The following is a 16,866-nucleotide window of genomic DNA, read 5'->3' as shown; positions in this document are numbered from 1 at the left end:
CAAATATGCACTAACTGCATGAAAAGGTATCACCATCCAAATCAGGATTACCCCACTGCGGAGCACAACTTTGTAATCAGAGCAGAACACGCTGGAGTTCAGCACTAGTAGTACGCTGTTTAGAACATGCTGGAAAGTGTGGGTATGTCCACATAGCAAAGAAAACCCCACGGCTGACCCGTGCCAGCCAACTTGGGCTTGTGGACTATGCACAGGTTTTTCTTTGCAGTGTAGACATACCCTGTGTCTTCATGCCACTGCCCCCTGCTGCCTCGAATGTCTAATCATTCCAGGGCTTGTTATGTCACTTTCAAGTGCAGTGGTTCTCAACCCGCAGCCCAATCAGCACACAGCTGCGGCCCATGTGACATCCTCAGGACCATACATGTAATATATATATTGTGTGGATGCGGCCCTCAAAATGCATAGAGAACTGCATCTGTAGTGTTGGAAAGGTCTGGGCTATGGCAGCTGGATGGCACAGACAGGGCAAGCACTGAGACTCAGCTAGGAAAACACTACTCAGCCAAGCTCAAAGCCTTTGCTAATCTTGCCCCAGGAATGAATCCACTTCTGGCACATGCCTGTGTTCAGCCATCATCTGAGAAGGTCCTGTTAACAACAACACACAGAGATTCATAAGGGGAAGGTCCACCATAAATCCTGTCTTCAGATGCACACGCAAAGCTGCTACTAACATCAACAAGAACTACCTGCGCGCATCCTAAAGTTAGTATTTATTAATTATTATTATGACAGGCAGGGCTGGTAGCATCATCTATTTTTAGGGTTGCGCAATAGTTCCCATTATCATACTGCCTTAAAAACTACTTTAAAGGAACAGTAAGGTTCTGAAAAAAAGCAGGACAGAAGTAGGCAATGCTCGTTTAAGCAGGGAAAGACACTCCTACCATATGTCCTTTCAAATCAAGCACAAGAGGGCAAATGCTGGTTAGAGACTAGATGTTTTGGTTCCCAAAGCACTAGAGCATTTCTAATTCCCAGATCAGCCTGTAATTTAATCTGCACAACAGTATCCCCTTCATAGCTGCCAATGTACAGTACACCCTCCACGGGCCAGATCCTCAGCTGGTGTAAATCAGCACAGCTATGTTGACTTCAAGAGTTATCACAGTTTTACACCAGCTGAGGCTCTAACCCACCACATGCAGGTAAGTTGCATGCATTCCGCTGACTTACAATATACTGCATGTCTATAGCACTCTTTCATCTCAAATTATTCCATAGTTCTTTGGAAATGGGACTCAATATACAGGCTACAGTATATGGAGGAATCACTTCACTAAAATGCAGCTATCTCTGGAGTGAAATACAACCACTGCTTAACATGCAGCAACACAACAGTTTAGACCAAGAAGTCAGGAAGAATGCTGTAGCTAGCTGAAACTGCAAGGGCATTTAGCAACAGGAGGCAGAACGTAATTACACATATTGGATTTTAGCCGGAACCCTGGGGTTAACACTCCCCTATTTATATTACCAATCACATTTAAAAAGGTAAGGCATTTGATTTCCATGAAGAAGCAGCCTGCAAAAATCTATTTTCCATGGATTTCATAGATATTTTGGTTAAAGTATGCTCCACGTCCCTGCCTGGCTAAAGCTGACCTTTGATTCAACACAGATCATATTTCCAACACATCAGTCTTTTACTGCCCCACTGTTACACTAAAATCCATGCCACAGCACACTGTATTTTGGAGTGAGGACTCAAGTCCCTTGGCAGCTGTTACTTAGCTCACAGGGATATTGTAAAAATTGATTAGTGAATGTCTGTAGAGCACTGTGAAGATGAAAAGTGTTCTGAATGGAGACGTTCCCAAAGCTGAACACTGAATCTGGGGAGGTAGGGCCTCAGAACCAAATCCCTCCCTACGGATTTGGTTCCAGGTGAGATGCAAATGTGGAAGGGACCTATGTTCTAGCCATATATCTGATGTGGCTACGATCTCTCAAAAACAACCATTTGCACAAGATTTCTGTTCCAGATGGTGGAAGTCTCCCTAAAATAGCTGATCTGACCATCATTCAAAATGTCGTAAGCTTCCCACGGTCACTTTCTCGCCATTTTTGACAGAAATGTCACAAGACAGTGGTGCTATCAAACCCACACTGGAATCAAAGCCATAGGTCAAACCAAAACCATGAACCCTAACCCAGGTCCAAGCTCTACTTACTCAGCTGAAGCCAAATGCAACATTCAGCAAATTAGCCAATTTTTACATTTCAAGATTTGGGGGGTTAAAAGTTACCAGAAACAAACCCAGAAATTCTGTCAACACAGCCTGAAGAGAGAAAATAATTGCACACTGAAGATAACCATGTGCATATATTTCTGATTACACAATACCAATGTGTAATAAACTATGCTGTCAAGTTTATATAGATAATGGGAAACCACGGAAGTTCTATTGTTTACTCAGTACAATTTTTACTTCTCAGTTCCAAAGAGAATCTGTATTTACAGATAAGGCTACAGCAGGTACTTTAGTTGACTAAAAGCAAAGCCACCCAGAGCTTTCAGAAACAACTCCAGTAGTGTCTTATGCAGGCAGATACTAGTTACACTGACTAACATCAGAACTGGGAAGTGCTTGTTTTCTCTATTATTATGGCTGTATCCACGCAGTAAAGACAAGCTAATGGAAAGATAAAAACAGTGTCCTTAAGATACAGTATTTTGTTGCTTACTGGAATAATACTGTTATGTATTGTAAGTGCTATCATTAAAAAAAACAAAAACTATCAGTTTTCCTGGGCCTGGAGCCAATCAGTAAGTTGGCAATGCAGCACATACTGAAGAAGGTAACAGAATTGCCAGCCAATACCGGCAAATAGTATTACACTTAAGACTCTCCGTTCTGCTAACACACACAGTCCGGTGCTAGCCCATGAGGGGCCTTAAGTAGGAATATTTTGCCTCCCCCCCGCTCCCGCAACACATACTAATTAATAGAGGGCCCCCTTGAGCTGCTCGGGAAGTTCAGATCTGAACTACACATCTGAGTCCAGTTCTGCTAGAATCGCATGAGTACAGTGCACATTGTACTGTACCACCCTGTGCCGTGTTGCCAAGCTCCACCTCTGATTGTGGATCATGTAATTATGCTGTTAAAGAAAACAGATGCTTTGAAAGTTCAGGGGCATCCTGACCCACAGTGCGCTCCATGGGGAAAAGAGATTTAACGCTTCACCAGATCTTTGTATCCAAACTGCTGCAGAGATCATTTCCTACACAAATCCTACCATTGACTTGGAAAAATAAAAGGAGAAAGCAGAAGTTAATTACATTTAAAGGGATAAATTCTCAGCATGGAACATGGGGAATTCAGCATATACAATAAACCCTAGCTAAAGGAGCGATATATCTAACCCTCAACACACACAGTTCTACCAATATCATACTAAGGGTCTATCTACACTGGAAAAAAGGGATGGTTTTAACTTGGGTTAGTTAACTCAGGTTAAAATAGCAATGAAGACACAGCAACTTGGCTTTTAACTTTGCTAGCAGTTTGCATTCAATCTCAGACTCCCCTATAAACTTTAACTCGAGCTGCTAACCCAAGTTAAAAGCTGAACGGACGTGTCTTCACTGCTATTCTAACCTGAGTTAAGAACCCACCTTTTTATTTGCAATGTAGACATACCTAAGAAACCTTTCACTTGCAGGCTTCATACAGGGTGTCTTGTTTTGGTATAAAACAGAAAAACAAGAGGATTCATTTAGATTCTGGGTCCACTGCCTGTGGGAGGGGGTCCCAGAGACATGCCACCACAAAGGCGAACATGCAAGCACTGTCTGGGATTTTTAAAGCAGTCTCAGGGATTCAGACACAACTTCCAGTCATTTGAACAGAAGAATTGAGCGAGACTTTCAAAAGCGCTCAGCATTCGGCTAACTCTGCTCCCCATGATTTCAACAGGAGCAGAGTTTTAGCCCACATGGACTGCTTTTGAAACTTTCACCCTGTATGTCTCAATTCCCTTGACTGCTCTGAAAACCTCAAGCACTGGGACTGAGACAGGCAGTGTATTTCTAAAAACTGCTTGAATTGGTCACCAAGGTGTTCGTTTTGGTAGGTAAAGCAAAGCACACAATGGGATTAACTGTATGGAAACCTCCCACTGAGTGATATGGAAAGTGCACACAGCAGAGTTAACTACTCTCAGTTGCCTTATCCCAGAGCACAGATCTATCCTTTCATGCCTGAGAGCAGTGTTGGGCAGCAAAAATGTTCTCTAGCACCAAGAGAAGCCAAACTGCATGATGGGACTGCTAGACTCCATTTTGGGTCCTCAGGTGAGTGTTGCTATTTATACCTTTACATAGTCCCATGTGGTGTTGGGCAGGCAGCTCCCCACTGATGAGTGGGAAAATGCTACATATATTTGTTGCTTGCTTTGTTCTCATTCTGATTTGTTTGGGTTTTGGTGGTGGTCCCTTCCAGGGCAAAGTGAGAAAGGAAAGTGTTTTAAGGAAGAGAGGAGGAAAAGATACACATTAAAAAAAAGAGAGAGAGAGAAAAAAAAGGTGGAGGGGGCTGATTAGTTGAAACCAAAAGAGAGTGGAGCCAAGGGTTTATAATGCTGGGTTCTGGCCTCATCAGCTCAGGATGAAGGGTTGGTTAGACTTGAGCACAAACAGTGGGGTTTGAAGGCAGCTGTGTCAGTCCTTAAATGTGGGTTTGATGAAGTGATGGGGGGGTGACTATTTCATACAGCTGTCATTACAGACACTTTGTTAATGTATTTTTTTGAATGAGCTCTTAGGTTAAAACCCGTTTCTTTCAGTAGTCTCTTGGTGTCTCCCTGCCCTTTCTCTTGCCCATATTTCTGTGAGTCTACAACCCTGTCTCCTACCCAGTGTTTCTCAAATGTGCCACCACGGGCTTTTCGTGCAGCCACTACACCCTCCTGAGGGGTAATGGGGAGGGGAGAAGGGGGGCAAAGTATCAGCCTCTGCCCCTCCTGTTGCTCCTGGATGCGCCACACTGCATTGCCTCTGGAGACAGGCGGGGCACATTGCTGCAGAAGCAAGGGGAGTTCTCAAGGAGGAGAGGGGCTTGGGGTGGTTGGGCAGCGGGCTCCACTGGTGCGACTTCAGGAGCCTGGCCACAGGGATTCAGGTGCCAATCCCCAGCTCCAGCTCCAGCCATGTGGTCCTGGCTTTGGGCTCTGACCCCTGGCACCAGCCCCTGGTCCCGGCTCTGTCCCATGCTCCAGCTGTGTGGCGGTGGCGGCAGCCAGCTCTGAGTGCTGACCCCGGCCCCATCCACACGGCTGCAGGCTCTGACCCCTGCCTTCAGCCGCGCGGCCCCTAGCTCTGACTGCACGCAGCAGGCACTGACCCCTGCCTTCAGCCGCTGGGGCTTGCTGAGAAAAGTAATATTGACAAACATGCAACTATCACTTTTCCCAGCAGACTTACTAGCTAGCTGGGCGGCTGTGATAAGTGACACTTCCATGTTAGCCAATATCACTTATCACAGCCCTCCAGCTAGCTACTAAGTGTGCTGTGAAAAGTGATATTAATGCACAGACAACTATCTCTTTTCACAGCATTATTTTTATTATTGATTCTGCAAAAAAAAAACCCACAGAAATAAATGACAATGATTTGGACGTGTATCTGTGCATATTTACACATCTTTATAGGCATATTTGTTTTTCCTAAAGTTAATTAATATTTTAGTAAAAAGCTTCAGTGCAATCACCAGCAAGAGTTGGTGGCCACACTCTGGGGCCACCAAAGTTTCTTGTGAGGCTATCCTATTGCCATAACGTGATGTCGATTCAGTGTCCACTGAAGTCAATGCAAAGACTCCTCTGGCTTGCAGTGGATGCCGGACCAGATCCATGCTCTCAGCTGCACCAAAACTGCACCGGCAACATAGTTAAGCATGCCTGATGTTGAAACATGTATAAAGGGGCTCAGATAAAATGGGTTGGTAGAGAGTGCTAAATTGGGATTTGCAAAGCAAAAAGGTGCAGCCCTTTTAATGTAAGTCAATTGGAGTATCAAGTATCAGGGGGTAGCCGTGTTAGTCTGTATCCACAATAGCAACGAGGAGTCCAGTGGCACCTTAAAGACTAGCAGATTTATTTGGGCATAAGCTTTCATGGGTAAAAAACCCACTTCTTCAGATGTGTGGAGTGAAAGTTACAGATGATATAATTGAAGTGTGTGTTTCTGATGTTGTTTTAATGCAAATTTCATAATGTTACTTACTATTTTGTTTATAGATTTTTCAGTTATTTAATACTCTATGGATGGGCTCAGACATTCCTAAATGCAACTGCCCAGGCTCATGAAGGTCTGGGTGATTAGCATCATTGCTCTATTCAAACTCTATGTAGACAACCCTTGTTACACTTGTAAACAAAAAGTATGAATCAGTATATCCAATGTATCAATTAATTATAAATTCTACTGCAATTGGACCACGGATAGCTCAGTGGTTTGAGCATTGCCCTCCTAACCCCAGAGTTGAGAGTTCAATCTTTGAGGGGGCCATTTAGGGATCTAGGGCAAAAATCTGTCTGGGGATTGGCCCTGCTTTAAGCAGGGGGTTGGACTAGATGATCTCCTGAGGTCCCTTCCAACCCTGATATTCTATGTATCAAAGTCAACAACTAACCATGAGTGAAATTTGTATTTAGGGCATATGCTTTTCAGGGCAAGGACCATGTCTTAATAGGGATTTGCACAGTGGGGTCTTAATTTTGCTTAGGGCCCCCCTCCCTAGGGGGGAGGGATAGTTCAGTGGTTTGAGCATTGGCCTGCTAAACCCAGGGTTGAGAGTTCAATCCTTGAGGGGGCCACTTAGGGATCTGGGGCAAAATCAGTACTTGGTCCTGCTAGTGAAGGGAGGGGGCTGGACTCAATGACCTTTCAAGGTCCCTTCCAGTTCTGGGAGATAGGATATCTTCATCATTTCATTTCAGGCATTATTGCAATACAAATAATTCACTATTTATATAATTATTTTCATTGCTAGATGGTCATCAGTTTTGTAAGCCTAATCATTAGAATGCCTAAACCTTTTTGTGTGGGTGTGGGTGGGGGGGTATTCTTCTTTAAATCCAAAGAAATATTAAGCATTGGAAAAATCTAGGCAAGCATCTAGCCCACCCAAGGATATAACATCTCTCTGCTTTCATGCTCTCAGAAGGTGTGCAGTTCTGGTCTATTTTCAAGTCTCATTGAATCCACCTGGTTTATCATTTAATTGCCTACTTATATACCTCTTCAATCAGTGCATTATTTAGAATTTGAAGTCATTCCATCTGTGGTGCCAAAGCAGAACTGAGACGTGAACTACTCAGAAAACATAACAAGTCCCTCCATCCCCATATCACGTACTGGGATTGTGGCACATGGATATGGGACACTTGTTTTCTACCCTGAGAAAAATAAACAACAAATAATAAGCTGTCTCTACTACAAACCAACCAACCACTTGCCTCAGCTCCATTTTTAATTCAAATTTACTGGGCCAATTTTTATCAAGTTGTTGTAAAACTGGCCTGATGAGGTGAAGTTCTGAGCATCCTCATTGCTGGCTAGCATATGGGGATTGTGGGCACGCAGCACCTTGCAGGATTGAGCCTCGGATGCTGAGGTGTGGAGGTTCTACGTTCAGGTTGCCAACTTGCTTCCTGAGCCAGTGGAGGTTAGGCCCACCCTTGTTCTAAATCGGACCAGTTTTTGTGGGCTCTGGAAGGAGTCAGATCCAACCCTTCCCGTAGCCAGTGGGTCACCAAAAATGTGACCTCTGAAGCAAGTGGATAGAAGATGGAGAAAAGTGAGATGCTAGAGGAACCTCCACTTCCAAAAACAATCAAAAGCTGCTCTTTTGGGCAGTACTGAGAATACAGGAAGGCACTAACGTAGACCTCAGGAGACGTGGCTTCATTTTCTGCCTCTGCTACCGTCATACTGTGTGACCTAGGGAAAATCACTTCCTCTCTCTATGCTTTAGTTCTCCCCCTGCAAAAAGAAGAAGATAGCATTGCCCTTGTCTATTTACATTTTAAGCACTTTGGGGTAGGGACTGTCACATGCAGCACCTCACACAATGGGGCACTGATCTCAGTAGAGGCCTCTAAGTAATGTTAATTGAGCAAGTGATTCCATATGGAAAGAGGTGGGCAAGACTTTAAGTGCAGTCCATGCTGAAACCTTGTCCGGGAAGTTGCAGCCCCCAACGAAAGCCTGAGGTAGCCGTACATCTTGAGGGGGATATTTCTGGGGGTCTGTCTGGTTCATTGCCCTGTTGTTTTTGTAAGAAGTGAACAGAATGCATAGCGAAAAGGTAGACTGTCATTCTGGTGTCCCTAGAACGTGGAAGCCATGAGTTGACTATCAGCTGCTGACTGATTTGCAGCTGTTGGTGACTGATGGCCCAATAGCTACCAGGGACTTTAAGCAGCAGAGCTTATAGCATGTGAAAGCCTTCTGGAGCATCCAACTTTGTAATGAGACAATGTATCTGTGCAAAGAGCTTTGGCTGCGCTGTAAAATAAAGCAGTGCTCGTTTCTCCCTTCCCCTGCAGCAGGGGGAGGGGGGAGGAGAGCTGCTTCCATAACTTCTGGAGAATGGGCCCAACCCTGTGAAGTGCTGAGTACCCTCCGCTCTCCCTGAGGACAAAAGGCATTCAGGCTGCAGCGTGCCTTGCAGTAGGTGCTCAGTACCTTCTAGATTAAGTGCTAAAGCACGAGGCTGCATGCTCCAGAGGTAGCCCCGGTTCGGCTCAGGCACACGGCTGGCTTTAAGATGCAAGGAGGCCCACTTCAGTGACATTACTCACACCCCTGAAGCTAAGCACGTGCTTAAAATGAACAGAACTGCAGTGCTTAATTACTGTCGTTGGGAGCAACTGGACAACTCCCGGCAGTAAGCACTACCCCAGGAGCTGGGGTGGCAGGAATGGACCCGCAGGCTAGGAGGAGAGAGACAGACTGATGGCAGCTAGTGGAGGGGCTCGGTTGCTCTAAATAAGTCTGGATTAAAAAAATCTGAGGGGATGATGTGGACAGGGGAAAAGGAACAGAACGATCACAACCACTGGTAACCGGCCTTCCCCATCCCGCACTCTAGGGGCATCCTCCCCCCAAACACACACACACACCCCGAGGGCGAGCCCTGGGCACGAAGGCTCTTTCAGATCAATGATGATATAACCGACCCACTTTGCTCACTTCTTGTGAGGTCCAAAGTCAAAGGACTCTGGCAAATGCTGACTCAATAACTGATACAAGCTCCTGGATTTAGACAAAGACAGCGTTAGCAATGCCAGAAAACACCCCCGGGTGCACTTCATAGAGCAAACAGAAAAGAGGCAGGGCTTCCTTTTTTTAAAAAAAACTGAAGGTTATTAAATAGATTTAGGGCCTAGGCCAAAACCCAGCGGAGGCAAAGGCAAGCCCCTCTCCCGCCCCCAATGATTTCAATTGGCATTGCATCGGCCCATTTTCGGAGCAGGGAGGGGAATGCAGAACTTTTAAATAATTAACTTTGTGTGGTCTCAGTGGGCAACAGGCCCAGCTACTACTGATGCCTGAGAGCAGCTCCAGGCTCCCTTTCTCCTGCTGACCCCAGCCTTAAAGACAAAAGATAGGGCAGATTAAATAAGGTGCCACCGCCCCACACACACACACAGAATTTAGAAGCTGGTGCTTCATTTGTTTATCAGGCAAGCTTTTGTTTCTGGCATTCAGAGTATGACTCCCGAGCACAGAGCCCTTTACTCCCAACTCAGAGTGTCTTTTCAGCAAGATAAAGTTGAACAGCTGCTGATAAAGATGCAACAGCTACTAGAAGTGCACTGCCACGCACCTGCTCTACATGAAGGAGGCTGAGAGGTAGTGGCTGTGCCAATTGAGTCCTGCATATTGCTATGAACTGAGAGGGGTCAGCCAGGGTCAGATGCAACCTCTGGACTCTGCCCTGCCTTTGGCTGGTGCAGACACAGCTTGTGCTGAATGGAAGGGGCACAGTTGCACAAGAGGAGGAAAGCTGCTGGGAGTATCTGTGGATATCTGACACCCAAAGAAACACAGATGGCCCATGGGCTCTGGAAAGTGAGGATATGCTCTAGCCATGAGTGTGTGATAACAAGGGAGCCCTGCTTGCCAAGCTGAATAGAACCAAAATGCCGTATGACCCCTTTCTATACCTGCCTACTCCCTCCCTTTAACCATCTTGTCTATTTCCTAAGAACACCCCAAAGCCTGCCAAGAACCAACAACATGCCTTTACCAGGTCGAGGACTTGATGCTCATATGTGAGATGCAACCAGCAGAGTGCCAGACTTTCTGCTGTTTAGTCTGTTAGGATTGGCCTGAGCTCTATGGCAGCTCTCATATGTCCTTCTCTCTGACAAGTTTCATGCCATAATGTAAAAATCTTTAATGAGCCTTTATGTTTTGCAGACAAGTGATAACTAACATCTCTTCGCGCTCCCCAGAGGCTTAGGTTTGGCTCCGTGCCAGCAGCTGAGTCAGGAAAAGAGAAGCAGGAGGATGAATGGGCCACAGAAAACAGCTGCAAGTGCTTTGAGCATTTGTTTCCATGCGCTGCAAGAGGGCCGAAGACAAGAGGGCCAGGTTTTGGCCTCAGCTACACCACTGTAAATCCTCCATAACTCCACTGACCTAAGTGGAGTTATGGTGTATTTACTTAAGTGTAACACGAGACAAATATCAAAATGATCCTGAAACCACCACCCAACACTCATGAGGACTGTTTTTCCTCTTCAACCAGTAGTCAAAAATACCCCGTCACCCTGCCATGCCATTTCACAGCAGTGGCTATCTCCTCTTTACACGAGGATGAGTAGATCTTGCCAACTTTAGGGGGGTGTGTGTCTCCTTCAGAAAACATCAACAGAGAGAGGGAACATACCTATGGAGCTGCGCCTTCTCTCTATTAGACAAAGCATAGATTGAAGTCAATGGAGTTACAGTGGTATAAATCCAGTGTGTGACAAAGCAGAGGAAAGCTGGTCCAGTTGTAAAACCCAGGTTTGGTTCCCTGATCTGCCACAGATTTCCTGTAAAATCTTGGCCATGTCACCTACTCTCTCTGCCTCAGTTCCCCAGCTGTAAAAGGGGGATATTACAGCACTTCCTTATCTCACAGGCATGTGGTGTGGCTATTTAAGAATGTGTGGTGCTCACACACAACAGTACAGAGGGCCATGGTAGTACAAGAGATAGAGGCTGGTCCATAGTGATTACGTTTTAATTCAAGGGGCTGGAAGAAGAAAATAACCTTAAATAGTTCCTCATTGGGGGGGAAAGGGAGGGGCAAGTAGGGGATTTTTCCTGGATAAGCTGTGACCTCACTCCTTTCCTATAACTGACAAAAACCTTTATGATGCAATATTGCCCCATGCTAGGTATTTGTCCAACACCTCGCACAATGGGGCCTAGAGCTGGCTCAGGCCTTTAATTACTATGGTAAGTGTTAATCATTCATAATAAATGAGGACTAGTCAAAACGCTAAGTATTTTCATTTCTTTCTCCTAAAAGTTCTTTTTTTTTTTTTCCACATTTTTCATGGACATGTTCAATTTATACAATTATTCGTTTTGATTCAAATTTTGTTTAACTTCAGTTTTTAGAGTTTTCCCCCTTTCCCTTTTTTTAAACTAGGAAAAAATAGGGAGAGAAACAGTGAACTGATCAAAAAGTGAAAAAAATTCACTTTGATTTTAAAACAAATGTTTTATTTAGATGAAAAACCTCAAGGGTGAAAGTGTTCTGCATGTTTTCCATGCAAAAAGACCATTTTTTCCCACTAATAAAAGCTTTGAAATTTTTTGATCAATAATAATAATAATAAATAATAATAATAAATAAAACCCCAACAAATTTCTAACAATAAGCTTTGATCAAACACAATCAGTGAACCCCATTAAAGAGGCCAATGGTGGGTGGCAGGGATTAGTAGGGCACCCCCTATATCTCTCATCCTCCTCTTGGTCCTGCAAGAAATGGTCATCCGTGTCAGACAACTGAAAGATCTTTTATTGTATGTGGCTGGAGAAAGGGTCAGGCCCAGGAGGGGCTGACAGGGAACTTCCAGACTTGTTTTAATGAAGAGTTTGTAAGTGAGTAACATGGGAGGGACAATTGGGCTTTGTTCTCTCTGCCACACCAACAAGAGAGGGTCTGTCATGTTCAAAACATTCAGAATCACAGCTAATCTGGTGGGTGTTTTACTTACACAATTGAATTGGTTGATTCCCCCCCCCCCACTTAGTTTATTATAGAAAGAAGCTCTTTACTGTGTTTGCTCTGAGCTGTGTTTTTACAATCAATTCATCAAGCATTAGAATCACACAATGAGCATCCTTGCTTTGACTTGTACTGACCGAGCTCCTCTATGCGAGCCACTCATGACTATAACCCCTCCCTCTGGCCTTCCCAGCGTTGTGGCTCTGATTAGATTTCTTTAAACGTCCAAACGGGATTCACATTGCAAGTTTCCCTACACCAAATATATCAAAGCACGCCCTCGGGGTATGGTTTTGGCAAGTACTGTTCTTCCCAGTTAGGACACTGCTTGCTTCTGCACCATCTGAAGGCAACAGGAGTTCAGTCATGGATTTTCAAGGGGGACGAAACATACCAGTAAAATGTAGACAAGATTTTTCCAAAATTTTATGTGCCTCAAATTTTCAGTGATCAACTTGAGACACCTTAAAAGGGGGCTGATGTTCACAAAGTGCTAAGCACTCACCTTCTGGAAAATCCGGCTCCTTTAAGGGGTCTCAAGTCAGGCACCCAAAAATGGAAGCATCCAAAAATCACTTTAGAAAGTCTCATGCTTAGTTCCTCTCCAAGCACACGCACGTAGGACGAGGGCATAGACTCACTCTGCAGGAGGCATTGAGTAATTGTCAATAGCAGCTGTCTTGAACACACCTGGGGCATGAAGATTTGGGACCCCCTCGTTAGTGTGGCGGGGGTGGGAAGAAGCAAGGAGTGTGTGTTTCTCCTTCTGAGCAAGCAAATCAAGCTGCTTCCTTGTGCTCTAGAGACCTGGCGCCCAAAATCCACAAGACAATGACCCTATTGGTCAGCCCCCAAAGGAGAAACAAGGGGGAGCAGCCATTTAGGGCCCCTAGAAACCTGAGGTGGGGGCATGACAGGGAGGGGTTTCAACAACTGGTGCCCCAAAGACAAAGGTAAAGCAAAAGGTGCAGACATGGCCTATGACAGAAGGGAAGGAAACAAGCTGGAAATGTTGTAGGCCTAGGCTGGTGTTTGTTGGTCTGCTTAGAGCCCAGAAGCCGCAGAGCCCTGATCTGGGGTGTTTTGAATCTCTAAATGAACCTTGTGCACAGTTCTATTCTAGTCACCCGCCCCCAGGATATATTAGTGGATATATCGAGTCCTAATACATACCCCCACCTGTCTGAGTGCTCAAGGATGTGAAATGAAGTAGAGACAAGCCCGGCTCCAAAGAGTATATAGTCTAACTCTGACATGATAAGCTACTTGCAGTGCCTCAAGTTATGTCTGTGCAGGACTGGGGCCTAAACAAGAATCATGAATGGACACCAAATAGTGCATGTAGGAGAAGTGTCACAGTAATAAAATCATGCAGTTCCTCATTAAGACCCAGATTCTGCAAAGCACTTAAGCATGTGCTTAACTTAACGCATCTACTTAAATCCCACTGACTTCAGAAGGGCTCCACACGCGTGCAGGAGCCTGGCTGTGCAGAGGCAGCTGAAGGATCAAGGCCTAGAGGCACGTCCACAACTTGATGCTTCCATTTGTTTTTAGAAAGTTACTTTTTTAAACCAACCCCGGCCCCCATCACCATTTCTAATAGGAGAGGCAGAACATAGGCAGTATATGAAAAATAACCTATAGAATAAATATTTATTCCTTTAAAAGGGAGTACACAACTCTTAATAAAGGCTGCCCAATTAGATGGCATTTACACTGACACGAGGAAGAATGTTACTAGCCAGGGATGCGTGAAACTCTGGTTCAGTTCCCTGCTCTGCCATAGCCTTCTGTGTGACCCTGGGCAAGTCCCTTGACCTCTCTGTGCCTTGGTTCCCCATCTGAGAAAGGGGAAAATAGCACTTCCCTCCCCCATCAGTGTGTTGTGAGAATAAATATATGAAACACTATAAGGCATTCAGATACTACAGTAATGGAGGGCATACAAGTACCTAAGATTGATCAGTTTCCAAAACAAAATGCTGTCTAACTCCTTCTAGACTACATCATAACTAAGTGCCCTAAATACACATTAGAAGGAAAGTGGGGTAATTATTTCAGATAATATTCTGCTTTGATTTAGCATGCTATGGCTCCGCTTCAGCTGTTTCACACCCATGTTCGTTTGTATCTTTGATTTGTTGTTCGGTTTTTTCCTGCCAGTGCCAGCCATATTGGAAAACGGGCTTTGCTAGTTTGTCATTTGCCTTTGAAATCCCTAACAAACTTGTATTTTCCAAAAATGCATGCAACAGGCTACAACATTGGCAATTTCTCAAATGAGGATCACTGCAGCTCTCTGAGGACGGCAATTTTACATTAAAAAAAAACAGCTGCTGCAGTTGGCTGCCGTAGGCCAGAAAGAGACTGAAGGAGCACAGAACACTGATCCTGGAGAACAGGTTTTAGGGTGGGCTCTGATGAGCAAGGACAATGAACGTACACTATGCCCTTTCCACCCGCTGCAAAAATACATTTTAAAAGGTGCCGGCTAACAGCAGCAGCAAACTACAAACTACCAAATGTACAATGTTCTTTTTCCCCATTGAGTTACCTGAGCCAGAGTTCCCAAGCTTCTGCAGTTTTCCCAGGAGTTTCTGAGTATCCTTTAAGCTGCTGTCCTTCTGGCTGTACAAGAGTAACCTCTTGGCATCCGAGAACAAGCGGGAAATGCTGCAGGACAGGGATGGAAAAAGCAAACAATGCAATCATTCGCCATGTGGTGCCATCTGCACCAACTTCCACAGGCTCAGTTTTATGTCTGAATTAGTTTATATTCAAAGACAACCCTCTCCTGTACCATGAAACCTTTGCTAAGCGACCTCCAGGGGCCAAAGTGAGGAAGCCTAAATAAAAATGGCCTTTAATGAAAGATTTAAAAAACACTGCACTGGGACCCTTCAAGTTATTTGAAAGCAGTTATTTAAGATGAGGGGGATGTGAGGTGCTTCTGGTAGGTTTGTCTGTTTTTTTCTGCTACAATAAAACACTCAGCTGTTTGTAAACACACTGCTTGTAGAGCACCTCGACAAATACATCCCCTTTTCTTTACAATTCTTTTCCAGGTAGACAAAGTCAACTGACCCTGAACTCCGATTGTTCTGCAATTATAGCCCTGGTCTTAGGGACAGATTGGGGCGGACCATCCCATGGGCACAGTGAGATGGTAAGGGAAGGGCACAAGGATGCCAACCACAGCTGGAGTCCCTGCACTCAGCAGAGCACACCTGCCTTGGCATGTCATCCCACTGGGACCACTTGGACAAGGCTTCTCCATGGTGCCATATGCTGTGAATTTCCCCCACAGACTGGGGAACCCAGGGAATACGGTGCATCTCTGAGAAGCAATGCTTCCCAGTGCTCCCCTGGGAGCAATGCAGAGTCACACCAACCCCTAACATAAGGCTGTACTCAAAAGCTATTCACGTTACATACACGCACATCGTACGTATGATCGGTGTATTTTCCTTGGTGACTAGCAGAAGGTGCACACTCCTCCGTCTCGCTCACCCACTCATTGCTCAGGAGTCCTTAGTGGCCATTGTTCCAGACCACCACTATTGTTCCTGCCCTTACACGTACAAGATGCAACAGCTTTGGTGGGGTTTTTAGTGCCTTTGTTACAACTTGCCAGTGATTTATCTGTAGCTGGGAAATCAGGGAAAAGGCCACACCCTGTCCATAACCTGGCATCTCCCAAACTAAACAGCTGCTCAGTCAAGGAATAGGCCTGACTCGTTTCTCTATAGGCCAAATTCTACCTCTGTTTATATTAATTCCTTACTCAGGCAAAACTCCTTATTTCACTGGGAGCTCTGCCCGAGTAAATACTGAGTGAGGACGGCAGGATTTGCTCCTATACATTATACTGGGTTTGCACAATCATTTGCGATCTATAACATGACTTGCTGCGTCCTGCAGCCATGGGTTCTTTGTGTGGTTCCTTCAAAGTCCAGCTGCAGGAAACCACCACCACAGAACACAGCACTTGGTGGTGACTGAAGTAATCTAGCCCTGAATTCCAATCTAACCCCCAGCTGCTATTCCCACAACTCTCAACTTACGCTTGACTGGCTGTCCCCTGAGAATGATCACAAGGAAAAGCAAGATCTTGTACTTACATGGACCTGTTGAAGTTTCCAACGACACCTGGGGATTCCCCGGGTGTTGGGTAGCGGAAGCAAGGGTTGTTGGCATTACAGATAATCCCTTGGACCCAGGGCAAGGTTCCCGCTGAAGGCATGGCCTTGTTTGGAAAGTGACCTAGAACAGAGGGGCAAATGTTAGGAAAAGTTACACCTTTGTTCCCAAAATTGGAAACGTAGCCAGGAAATGGGAGAGATGTGTGACAGCACAGGGTCCAATCCGTGCTCATTATGTACGGTAACCTCTTACTGAAATCAACAATACATCAACAAGCATTGAGAGATCAGGAGTCCAGCCCCCAAAACTTATGAGATTTTAAAAATAATAAATATGGGACTCCTTTTCTTTGCCTTCAGATTTCAGCCTTTTGAGGGCATTTGGGTTATGTTTTCAAGCTTGTCTCCCATAAGGGTTAGAAACTTTTTTTTTTTTTGATTGAAAGTGGAAA

At 45.0% G+C, this 16,866-nt stretch overlaps 1 protein-coding gene across 3 annotated transcripts in view; it reads right to left on the bottom strand.

Moving 5' to 3' along the window:
• Nucleotides 1-16,866, bottom strand: part of ABCA1 (ATP binding cassette subfamily A member 1) — a 128,630-nt gene that overhangs the window by 75,072 nt on the left and 36,692 nt on the right. For all 3 annotated transcript variants that reach the window (XM_054031636.1, XM_054031639.1, XM_054031637.1), the window contains exons 4-5: nucleotides 16,394-16,535; nucleotides 14,827-14,945 (exon numbers count right to left, since the gene is read on the bottom strand). In XM_054031636.1, the coding sequence (XP_053887611.1) occupies nucleotides 14,827-14,945; nucleotides 16,394-16,535 (261 nt within the window). The remainder of the gene's footprint in view (nucleotides 1-14,826; nucleotides 14,946-16,393; nucleotides 16,536-16,866) is intronic.

Source organism: Malaclemys terrapin, chromosome 6 (genome assembly GCF_027887155.1).
Source record: "Malaclemys terrapin pileata isolate rMalTer1 chromosome 6, rMalTer1.hap1, whole genome shotgun sequence".
In the NCBI taxonomy this organism is placed as follows: Eukaryota; Metazoa; Chordata; order Testudines; family Emydidae; genus Malaclemys; species Malaclemys terrapin.
Note: the sequence above shows the minus strand (reverse complement) of the source record. Positions and strands in the feature narration are given on the sequence as shown.